The sequence below is a fragment of the Embiotoca jacksoni genome, unplaced genomic scaffold, assembly GCF_022577435.1.
Source record: "Embiotoca jacksoni isolate LCO1_2020_lvr unplaced genomic scaffold, fEmbJac1.0.p SCAF_22, whole genome shotgun sequence".
In the NCBI taxonomy this organism is placed as follows: Eukaryota; Metazoa; Chordata; class Actinopteri; family Embiotocidae; genus Embiotoca; species Embiotoca jacksoni.
Window position 1 is genome coordinate 8,094,041 of NW_027185363.1, and position 12,565 is coordinate 8,106,605.

The following is a 12,565-nucleotide window of genomic DNA, read 5'->3' on the forward strand; positions in this document are numbered from 1 at the left end:
TGAGATGTTTGCGGCATACCTCCTCATTTGCGCACTGATATTGTGCGCTGGAAAACGGGTCATTATTGCTTGCGGAGGTTGGAAATGTGTGGTATCGGGCTGCGTTTGTGACAGGTGGCTTTGGAAAAGTAGCAGCTTGGTCCGAAAGGCTTTGATATGTGAATACAGTTGGCTTATCATTGCATTTTGCCCCTGAAGGCTCGTGTTCAAGGCGTTCAGATGTCGGGTTATGTCAACTAAAAATCCGAAATCAGCCAGCCAAACAGGATCGGTTAGTTCTGGCATCAGTTGTCCCTTTTTTTCCAAGAATTGTCCAATTTCCTCTTTAAGAGAGTAGAAACGCTGCAGTGCAGACCCCCGACTGAGCCATCTTACATCAGTGTGATACACAACATGTCCGTATTCAGCGTGGATGTCCAGTAGAAATTGTTGAAACTGGCGGTGGCACAGGGCTTTGGATCGCGAGAGTTCGGCCACAACTTTACTGCCATCCTGTAGTGAAATATAAAATTGCTTTTTTTACGCGTGTATTTTAGACTGTGGACAACAGTACTGGGGGGCCACATATTATTGATTTTATGACAGAGGCTTCGGGCCAGTGGAAATATGAACGCGGGCCGCATTTGGCCCAGGGACCGGACTTTGGGCATGTCTGCATTACACTCACCACTTGTACCTGCTTCAAATGTTCTCAATCCATTCAATAGCCGTTATCATTTGTCATCTTTCCCTTTAGACTGGGCAAACTGCTCCTCCTGGGCTTTGAACTCTGCCTCTGTCTTAGCTTCAGTATTTTGGTCGCCGGCTTGATCTTTGCAATTCAAGCCATTCCTTGGAAGTGAAGTTCTCCGTTTGCTTCACAACCTGCCTCTGCGTTGTGCGCACGGGTCGTCCTTTCCTCGGTAATTATGACAGGATCAAACACAGAAATTCCACCCCGGAGGCCGTTATTCATCAAAACAAAAGTCAACATTGACTCATTTTAAGTTACATACATAAACCTATTTAGCTTAAATACTTTACGTAATGCAACTTACATGATGCATGTATGTAGTTTACGTAAATAACATACCTATCTCAACCCAAATCGCAATCTTTTCTGAAACCAAACAAGTCGTTTTGATGCCTGAACCTAACCAAATTGTGATAGTGTCAAAACGTTAACTACATGTCTTTTTATCGTTACCATGACAACGAAGGTCTGGTATGCTTGTCGCTGTTACTTAAAGGTCATATATTGCATATAACAGCCCACTGAGAAATCTTGGAGGTGTAGGATGATACTACTAACCATATATATAGCCCCAATGACAACTGGACTGACAACATTTGAAGCAGGTGTTTTTTGCTGCTTCACGTGAAACTATTTGTTTTGAGCGATTTCATATTGGGCTGCAACTAAATGTTATATTGTAAATTCATTCACAGATTTTTTTATTTTTTTATTTCTCAATTAATTGATTGTTTGGTTTGTTAAACTTCAAACAAAAAATATTCTGAATACATTTTCTTGTCACAAAATCTGAATTTTTAAATGATCTAGTAACTAAAGTTAAATTACAGTAGAGTAAAAAGTAAACTATTTCCCTCTAAGATGAAGCACAGTAAAATAAAGTGGCATGAAATGAAAATACTCCGGTAAAACGTTAGTACTTCAGTTCTTTACGTAACCATAGTACAGTTGAGTAAATGTACTTGTAATCTCATTTATTTTCCACATCTGTCCTCGGATTATTTTCTTCTTTTTTTTTTTTAGATAATATTTTAACAATCAGATGGTGTCATAAAGCGGTCAGCCACCCACCTTGATCCTCCTTGGGCCAAAGCAACATTGCCTTACCCTTAAGCGAACTCTCTATGATGAACTGTTGATCAATTAATTAAATAATTCATTGATTTCCATTAATCAGTGGGTGACGGAGAGGTCGGGTCTGTCGCAGTGATCTAATTTATTAATGGAAAACCATTGGAATCCATTCACTGATGCAAAAACATAAAGGGGCCATTTGTCAGAGGGAAGTAATAAAACACAACACACTGTTCATGCCTTGATCAGAGGATGTCACCGGGCATTACACTGCGTCATTGAAGGTTGAGCCTGTAGATAACTGTCCGAAGCAAATGCTCTGTCTGTCTATCCATGGATGATTGGTGTACTCTGTGGAGTACCCTGTGCCAGAGACTGTGCTGTGATAGCTATCCAACACACACAAGCACACACAGACGCACACACACACACAAATCATACAGCTGCCAAACAAATCTCCCAGGATAAGCTGGCAGCACATACATAAATGTCAGCAAGCTGTCATATACACTCTCAAATACACATCCAATCTGTATCATCCACATGAGCAGATGCCCAGTCAACTTTTCCCCATTTCACACACGTACACAGTTCATAATGTCGATGGCTCCCTATACACAACATATACTGTGTGGGGTGTCAACATCTGTGGGGGGGCTGCCTGTCATTTGGAGCTCCCCCTTTTCAGACGGAGGCTCTTTGTGAGATTAAAGGCTAATGTGATCGCTGACACGCAACAGGAGCCCTCAGAGCGCCCAACAAACTGCAGAGTAGCCCCAATACCAAAAAAAAAAAACAGGGCCCGCGCTCCTGCTACATTCATCTGACTCACTATCCATCAACTATCCAAAAAGGACAGATGTTATGATGGTGTCCAAATGGAAGAGACAATGAAGTCATCCGAGGAAACTGGATGTGGCAGAGGAGGAGGATGGTGGAGGGACGTACGAAGTGGGCTTTTGACACCAGACTGAGAGAAACAATGACTAATCACACAGCAAGAGAAGCACCGTGACAGGAAAATAACAGAGTTTTAAGTATTAAGGTGGTGTGGGAGTAGAAGAGGAGAGTAAGGCAGAAAATCGTCCACACCTCAGTTCATTCACTCTTTCATTGTCTTTGGTTGCGGGAAAGAAACTGTATTTCATTCAGACCTCCAGCAGTAACATTAAAGGTTTTTTCTCATAACCCAGCCCTCCCAGCAACAGTGGTGTCTCCTCCCCCTGCTGAGTAAGAATGATGAGAACTGAAAATGGATAAGAAAAAATAATTCACACTTCAACTTATATATAAAGTGTGTGGGGCTTTCTTCTCAGGGAGAAAGGTCATAGAGGTGTTGATTGGTTGGCGGATGTGGCGAAGTAATTTAGTAGTATTGGAGTATCTCTAAAGAAACTCTCAGAAATTATAAATTTGATGTTCAAAGAGGTTTTTTGTGTTATTTAAAGAGACATAGCATTTGGTGCATGACAGGCAAAAGACTTGAAAAATGGGAAAGACTCTTTTTCTATGCCTCAGTGTCTCGACCGAAAATACAAATATTTAGTCGCTGAAGTTTAAATTATAAATTACAATCACAATTCTAAATGGATAACAGGTGTCTGTTGCATGTTAGATGAGTTGTGAAAATGGCATCTGGCATTCAGAGTCCACCAAAACAATAACTTACTGGTCTTTCTTCGCAAAAAAAAAGAGAAATTCTGGTGCATGAATATCTATATTTTTTTTAAGTACTTTAAATGAACCAAAATAACAAAAAAAAAATTCTTGCTCAAACATGAGGAACTCTTCAGCTCTGATATCCTTTAATTCCTTGCTGACCAATGAAGTAAACAAACCATTCAGAAAGGGTATGAGCAACAGATCTGATTGGCTTGAGAAATTCTCTGTTTATCTCACTTCTTTAGATTTCCACTGTACTTTTATTAGTGTAACCTGAAAGTAAGCAAAATCCTGTAAATTGAACAAAGCCGGGCTTTTATTCTGGCATTGTTACGTATTTTTAATTGAAATATGTATGTAATTAAAGAACTACAGATAAATTCACATGTAAATATTAAAAGCCTGGTTCAAACACAGACAGACAGACACACACACACACGCACACATACACACACACACACACACACACACACACACACACACACACACACACACACACACACACACACACACACAGAGCTTTGCTTCACACACTTGTTGAAAAGAGCAAAAGTGGGATATACTCACAGTCCCCGGAGCCTGAGCCAAATTTTCTCAATCTGTTCCGGCTGGAGGTACTTCAGGGCCGTGCTTTCAAACTGCTCGATCTCTTTAGTGGGAGACTCCATGACAAACAGAGTTCCGGACGAGCCAACAAGAGATCAAAAAAAGGAAGAAAAAAAAAAAAAAAAGTTTAATCCCTCTTAAGTTTGAGCGATGAGGAAGACGCAGCACGGAGCAGAGGAAGGTTGTGATGTGGTGGAAACCAGGATGTGACTGAGGTTTCCTCATTCACATTTGCTTCCGCAGCTGCAGCAAACTGTCTTCCATCCTCCCTTTTCTCTCTTTTTTTGTTCTCTCCTGGTATGTGAAAGAGAGTGTGTGTCACTCAAACTCAACAACAAGCCCAAGCAGCTGTGACAGTCATGAAACAGTCCAACTGCACCTCTTTGCTTTCTCCCTCTCTTGTCTTGCTCTCTCTCTCTCTCTCTGTCTCTCTCTCTCTCTCTCTCTCTCTCTCTCTGTGTATCTCGGTTACTTGTTCACTTCTCTCCTGTGTGAGCACAGGGGTCCTGGAGCCTTGCCATGCTCTCCCAGCAACAAGGGATGCAGACGGCAGGGCAGCGCAATCCGGGATTAACGTTCACTGCCGAGCTCTCCACACAAGAGGGAGGGAGGAGAAACGGCACCAGTCAAAGAGAGGGAGGAGTCTTGGCTGATAATGAGAAACCATGTTCTATTTCATCCACTGGGAATACGGGAGGGAGTGAGGGAGAAAAATGAGCAGGGATGCGGAGGAACAGGAGGAGCGAGACCTTTCGGAGGAGAGATGACGAAGGTGCGCGTGCCGTGCGTTATTTTCCGGTTAAAGAAAATACTTTCAACAGGACATTATCCCCCTGAGGCACCCCGTCAGTCGCATAGCTGTTCATTTTCCTTTTCATCCTCTTATTTGCAAACAGTCGCTTATTTCATCGGGAATTTAAAACCAAATGTCATCCAGCAGAGGCAGGCTACGGCAGAGGCAGGCTCCATCAGAGGCAGGCTCCATCAGACGTAGATCAACGTCTAAAGAGATGAAAACATTCACTGCAAATGTGACGGCTTAAGATCTGTTACGTATTCATCTGAAATGTAGATAATACATTTGCTGTACAACATATTAAATGCCATGCCAAGGGGGATTAAATAGCATGCAGACAGTGCGCTGACACTGATTTGACAGATTACTTTGATCCTTTGGGCGCATTCGGGACCGCCCCCTTATTCAATCCCCCAAAATACAAGCATTGTAATATATGTGAGATATTATGCTGTCAGGCTTTTTTTTCTGGCTCTCTGTAACACACACACCACAACATCTGTACACCACAGTGTTCTCTGCCACATCTTTACGGTTATAAATATTTTTTTCATATTCATTTGATCTGACATTGAGGTGGTTACTAAAATGGTAGTTTCAAATTAAGACAGTTTTATGATACCTCCTTGTATAATTAAAGCTGCTTCAATAATTATATACAAACACAGTGGGTGCCTAGTACTGGACATCCTGGTATTTTTTCTCTAAACATTTTTTTAAGAGTTTCACAGCAAAGTGTGTAACACATCTGCCAGTCCACTAGGGGGCCGTGTGCATCAAAATGTACTTTTCAAAATCAAGTGGTTAGGTTTCGGTAGCAAAAGTGCTCGGATAAGGTTCGTAAAACATTTCTTTAAAAAAAATCCATGTCTCTTTGTTTTTGATTTGTATCCTGGCCTTCTGCATGAAGGTCTTCTGTGCGACCCATCCAACCAACCCATCCTGCGATGGTCCTATGAGGACTTTAGCAGTTTTTCACATCATCAAATTACTTCCGTCACGTGACCTTTCTCGCATGACCTGTGTCGTGTGACGCGCGTCTACGTTTCACGCCGACACGAAGCCTATAGTAACACGCTTTCCTATAGTGGACTGGCGGGGGTATTACACTCTTTAGCGTGATAATGGGCTGAGTTTTTTACAAAAATGCCAGCTAGCTGATAGCGGTTTCAAAATTTTTTACTTACCTGTCACTCTTGTCTTACGAGACCCAGTAAAATGATGCTTTTTTTTTTTTACAGTGTATGCTGGAAATATTCGGTGCAAACATCATAAGCTTTTTCAGCCCCTTAGCTCAGTGAAGGTCTAGCAAAAAAAAAAAAATGCCTGCTTGTTTTTTTCCAAGTCCAAAAGTTGCAAGGATGACTCAACCCACTGCCCCCTCCTCTTTTCTCCCCCAACTCCCCCTACAATACTCTGCGGCCTTTCAATTACTTGATGCAGGAGGCAGGGATAATGCCAGGGCGCCACCTCAAAGGGGCTCCGGCTTTCATCTGCTGAGATGGGTCCTTGGTGAGGAGGGGGAAGAGAGGTTTGCCTGAGCACCATCAACCTGCTGATGTTCTCTTCAAAGGTGCACTTATCCATGTCTCTTTCTCTCTGTCTTTCAGTGTCTTTCTCCTCCTGGCTACCTTTCTTAAATCCATTCTGTATCACTGTGCTTTTTCTCCCTCCATTCTGTGGAGGTATGCTGGCCCCTGGAGATCTCTTGCCACAGGCAGAGATGACAGGTCAACTGGAGGGGAAAGCGCAACAGCAACTTCACATTTGACTGCTCGCTGTTCACAGATTTACACCACATGGACTTGATGTACAGTGTCATCTGAATGTGTAAGTGTGGCACTGAGCAAGGTTGAGCCAGGCCACAAAGGTTCTGTCACCACAAAGACTAGATCAATTTAAGCTGCACTGCACTCACGATCAGGAGTTTATGCATAAATAAAAGAAGGTACGACCAGACTGAGGAAACAGTAGTTTACAGGAGTTCAGTAGCAGCTTATGAGAATCAAACCATAGCCAAAGGTCCATTTTTCAATTACCTTCAAGTTTTTTGAACACTTACAAACTTACAATCCAACATCCACGTCATGCAGTGATTGCATTCACTGAGTTTAATTTTGTCCAAAAGTGTGCGCCATTGCGATTATCACAATAGATTGTATATAAAAGTGGATATAGTCTCTGGGTCTGAAAAATGTGGGCGATGCGGAAGTCCCTTAAACTGCAGTACCACCGAGGGCCATGAGGGGTTGGCTCCAAAAAGACTCATAGACTCCCATTCAATTTCTCATGAAATATAGAGTCTATAAGTCATTATGGTCTCGTTCACTAAATCCACTCCTTCTTTTTAGTTTTCTGGTGGTCCATCTGAAAATAATCCCATCATTAATTTGATATTAGACCTTAAAAAGTGCCATTTTGGGGGGGGGTGTCTGTTTGAGTGACAGACATGTGGTGTAGTCAGGTTTCCGCTATAGGTAGGCGGGCGTAGTATCTTCGGAGATTGAGTCAGATTCACTGCTCGCTCCTCCCCGGTTCAGACTCAAAATAGAAATATGGCAACGCCCAAAATACCGAACTTGAGGCAACACAGACAGCACACTACTTCCTGCGCTGACACTAAATGTCCTCAAGAAAAGTTTAAAACAACAGGAACTCAGTATTCATCGCTGTTAATGTGGATTTCTAAGTTTCATTTGATTGAAAGTTTCATTGCAATTCTGATTAATTTGAACACTATTACTATGACCAGAGGGTTAAAGAGAAAATATTTATAGCAGCCCACATTCACTAGAAAAACTCCTGTGATGTATGAAGCAGCGGGATCAAGAATGCAGCCTTGTTGAAAGAGACGTGGCCTACAGCCTTTGCAGCAAAAGAATCTCAGACAATACTTTAATTACATTGCCAACTGATGAATGAAACACCTTCAGGAAAAAGCACCGTGCACCAACGTGCGTTGGAGAGAGCACGATACAACAATGTTGAGTATGTGATGAAATATTAGGAATAAACAGGTCATTTGCTTGTTGCTAATTTCCACTGTAAAATTGAGACTGTCTGAAGAAGATAGTTTAATAGATAAAAAGCCACACAAAGCACACAAAATTCGTCACATAGTCGGGTTAAAATAGTTCAAAGAGGGAGAAGCAAAAAAAAGCCAAAAGTGATAAAAAGCTAAAAGCTTTGCCTCGGTGGTGGTTGAGGGGTGGGAGTGGCTACGCAACAATATGTCTGAATGAGTGATTAAGGAGCAGAATTTATTCAACATTTCATTTAATTTTTAGACTGGTGAACCAACACAAGAGCTGAAACTGATTGTGTCCCTTCATGTAATGATAATCAAAATACACCCCGGATTAATTACAATTACAACAAGTGCTCACAAAAAAAAGACCCCAATAAATCAAGTCTTATGAAAATGAATTATTTGTGTGACTATGACAGAAGGACGTGCTGGAAATTATGATCTACTAAGGTATTCTTGTCACTGGGCTCGGGCTCCCTCGAAGCTCACACATTGAAATCAAGACATTAACAGCCCCGGCCATTTGGAGGTACATGAAAAATTCAAATCTCATTTAAATTTCCTGGCAAGTCGATAAGGATATCTATGCATCAAAATAGCAAGCGCCTTTTCAGTAATGACCACATTTTGTTGGAGGTCATCCATCACAAAAATATGATTCCACATCTATACTTCATTCCTCTTTTTGTATGTGAAGTAGAGGAGATCCAAAGATGGGTGGGAGAAATGAAGGTCACCCGGCCATAAAGCTATATTTATTTGCAGAGTGATGTAGGTGGAAAAATACACCTGACTGGAAACTTCCGATTACTTCATCCTCTAAATAGATTCTGACAGGTCAAAGGTGATGCAGCCGCAGAAGTGAAGTCTGAGGGGAGGAGGGAAGCCATCGAGCTGGAGTAGCGTAAAGACATTTTACACAAGAATAAGTCTTCCCTTATACAGCGCAGCATAGACTAACTACCTGAACTGGGTGTTTGTTCTGTTGTTCTGTTGTTTGGAGTACCTGGCAAACACTTATCAGTCGTGTAGTCAGTGGGTTCCCCACTTGGGTCTAGGCTGACATCATTCGAAGACGATGTGATGGATTGCAATGCAATTTTGTAGAGATATTGATAGTAAAATCTGTGCCATTGATTTAAGACCAGGTTTTTGCTTTCTGCTGCCTCCAGATATGCTCAAGTACATTTCCTATTTAAATAACGTGGTCGCTGGACGTGAAAATGAGAGTTTTATCTAGCAAAAGACACTCATGTTGCGTTTGACGTCATATTTGATGCAGTTATAAATTGGGGCGACGAGTTTTGTCCTTGCTGCAACCTCAAATGAACAGAAGGCTGACGTACTAACAGCTTGTATGTGCCTGCATGGCCAACATATTAACAAACACTTGCTTACTTGCGTTAATACACAGAGCAATATTACTCTCCCCTTGCGGGCATATTTCTGTCCACCGGTTAAATACAATTCCAGTATTTGACCTCATTTCAACTCTAGTTTGGCAGTTTGCCTTGTCAAAAGGTCAGCTGTCCTCAAATACACCTGGTTCACAGCTACTATCTACCGTTGACCCTGAACGCGTAGAGCACAGTAGGTTCTTTAAGCTTATTAGCTGGAGACACCTACAGAAGGAGTCTCAACTGTGGGCATTAGTGAAAGCTGTTTGGGAGGCAGCTATGTGGACTAAATACAGACTGTTTACCTAACCAAAGAGCTAAAAGCATCTCAAAGGTTGTAAATAGACCCTGAGATGGGTGTTCATTTCATTTTAACAGCACTGAATGTATTTTTGGACAAATTTAAGTCGGTGACAATATCAAAAATATCTTAAAAGTTGAAAACATGTTTTTGACAAAAAAAAAAAATTTTAAACTCACTATAATAGGATACAAGCAAATACCTTATTTGAAACTATTTGAAAATGTGATCCGCTAGAATGATACTATGCAACATGATATTATAAAGATTCAAAGAAGAGTTAGGAATTAAAACATAAAGGAAAGTCTCTGTGCTCACCTTTTTAAGATGTTTAAGATGCAGTTTAAGATGTGTGTACATAAGTACCATTTTGTGACATCACACCTTGTTTGGAAACCAATTCTGTGTATTTACACTTAAGGCTTTAGGTTTCTACATACATAAGCTGTGTACGCTGCATATGGGACAAACAATTAACTTTGAAGTAGACATCTTGTGTCCAGCGGTTAAAATGTTTCGAATGAAAAATATTTGCATATCATACATTCTGGATTTTCCAATGAGTAACAGATAAGTAATTTTGATAAGCTTGAACAAACCTTTTGTCATGGTCCATGTCTTGACCCCCGTCTTTCTCCTTATGGTTCCTTTGTCTCCCTTTTCCCTAGTGTTTCCTGTTTTATTTTGTAATTTTCAGGTCTGGTCGTTTCTATTTCTTTACTTCCTGCCCTTATAATTGTCAACTTTGTGATTTTACCCCACCCTGATTAGTTTCAGCTGTCCCTCATTCTCCTCCTTTCTGACATGAGTCCACGTCCTTCTCCAGTCCCCTGTTTCTGTCTTTCACATCACGGTTTGTGTCTCTGTTTCTCTGCATTCAGCCAATATCTTGCCTGTTTTTTTTACTTCTTCTGTTTCTTGGCCATAATTTGCTCCCTGTGTTTTTTTCCCATTACTTTTTGTATCTGGAAACTTTTTTTTCTAGCTCCCTCGGTTTGGTCTTAGTCTGTTGAGTTTTTTGTATCTGTGACCTTAGTTTGAATTAAATCCACCTTTTGTTTTGAACCTTAGAGTTGTGCTCTTAATTCCTCTCTTTGTGTAACTGCAACAATTGTATTATTCTAATCACAGCATTTTTATATATAACACTTGTTAGACATTTTGGGTTTTATCCAACAATCTTGAAATAGGTTTCATGAACTCCAAGCAGAGAGAAAAAACTCACTGAGGACTTAAATGTCTCTGTACAAAGGTCAACCCTGTGAAGTATCATCAGCAATATTAGGTCATGCCCAAATATAGATGGTTAATTTGGAAGTAAGTTTACATAAAAGCCAGTTTTCATTAAGGCCATGTGACAATGTCTACATGTTTGATTCTTGTTTTAACTTGTATATCCGTTGTCAGTCAATAAGGGACTCCAATGTTCCCTGAAAAAATGTCTGTGATATATGGTGATTCTCTGTCCACAGTCTCATACATTTTAGCAAATTTATGCTACGTAGACGATATCCTCTGCTGCCCCCCTGTGTGCCCTCCAGCTTGTAACCGCTGCGGTTAGACGTGCAGAGCAAACAAAGGCCATCATCTCATGTCGTGAAGTTAAGAGTCAAATAGTTCTCAGCAAATATCGAACAGTATTTTTGCTTGAAATAGTCACCCCGTGCAGGCAGTAACACGAAGCATTGCATCGAAGTTACATCCAGAATGATGGCGTCACGCGTCCCACAGCAGTGACACAGCTCTTTAACATCATAACTGTGAGGTCACGGCTCGATCATTTTGATCTATAGCTCTGCCTTTCTCCGCGTGTGCTTCCAGTCACTCTGGCCAGCGGAGGCTCATTAGCCAGCTCGTGAGGCCAGTGATGGAGCTTGTTGCTGCACAGGGGATGTCAGTGGGGATCTGTGAACCTGCGGCTGCAGCCAAAGGAGGGGTCAGCCTCCGAGCCTGTGGGCTGCCACGATGGAGACAGCCGACTTAATCAACTACAAAGTTCACGGCGGCACGCAGCTTCCAATTACCTGTCAGATAAATCTAACTGCTGAACGTAAGTGAGCCTGAAGTGATTCTGGTCACTGCACGTCAGTTTGTGCACCAGCTCTGATGCTACAACTAAATGTTGTTAAAAGCAAAACGGCTTTTTTTTTTGTGGACATGTGGTGAGAAAGTATGTATTTTTTTTATTTTTTTTTTCACAAGTCACCATTAGCCCCTCGTCACCTTTGGAAGCTTACAAGTCCTTATTTTCAAAAAACTGATCCATTTTTGTTACAAGACAGATTTTTGGTTTTGACAGTCTCTTTTTTTTTTGTGGAGTAAAATATATTTTCTTTCATTATTGAATCTGTTTTTATTACTCATTACTTATCAAAAATGTATTATGCATTGATTACCTTTTTTTTTTTTTCTTGTTCCTTGTCTTCTAACAGCCTCGCTATTTCTAATTAGTTTATCAATGTATGTTAATACGGGAAATGTAGATTTTAATGTGAGTTTAATCACGATGAGTCCCCCACCAGCATTAAATCTTAATGTATTAATAACTAAAGTGGAACGCAAAGGCAATATTTTTCTGATCTGTAACCAGAATGAAATAGGTTTCATGTTTTTTTGTTTCTTTTAAGATTTGGCTTCCGTAGCAGTAATTCGTCATTTTAAATAGAAACAATCAATCAATCCGTGAAACTATTGAATTGGATGAAAAGAAAGTGCTGATTAAAATGATGATACAGATGCTCCTGATCACACATTCAAATAACGTTTGCACTGTCAAAATCATCTAGGTAATGTCAGCAGGAAGTGGCAATTAAAATATAAATGGTGTCACTTGATGGCATTAATAGAGAATGGTCAAATTAAATTTCCAATTGAACTTGTGTTTAGTATAAAGCAATTAGTAAAAAATTGTGCAATAGCAACTCGTCAAACTGTGACTATAAATAACACTGCATATATTAAGCTGCAA

The 12,565-nt window shown here is 40.7% G+C and overlaps 1 protein-coding gene across 6 annotated transcripts in view; it reads right to left on the reverse strand.

Moving 5' to 3' along the window:
* Positions 1–12,565, reverse strand: part of pde1cb (phosphodiesterase 1C, calmodulin-dependent b) — a 100,846-nt gene that overhangs the window by 63,294 nt on the left and 24,987 nt on the right. Inside the window, exon 1 of one of the 6 annotated variants that reach the window (XM_069157743.1) lies at positions 4,037–5,068. The exons of the other annotated variants lie outside the window; for them this stretch is intronic. Within the exon in view, the coding sequence (XP_069013844.1) occupies positions 4,037–4,137 (101 nt within the window). The 5' untranslated portion in view covers positions 4,138–5,068. Of the gene's footprint in view, positions 1–4,036; positions 5,069–12,565 lie in introns of those variants that run through there. 6 annotated transcript variants of the gene reach the window in all.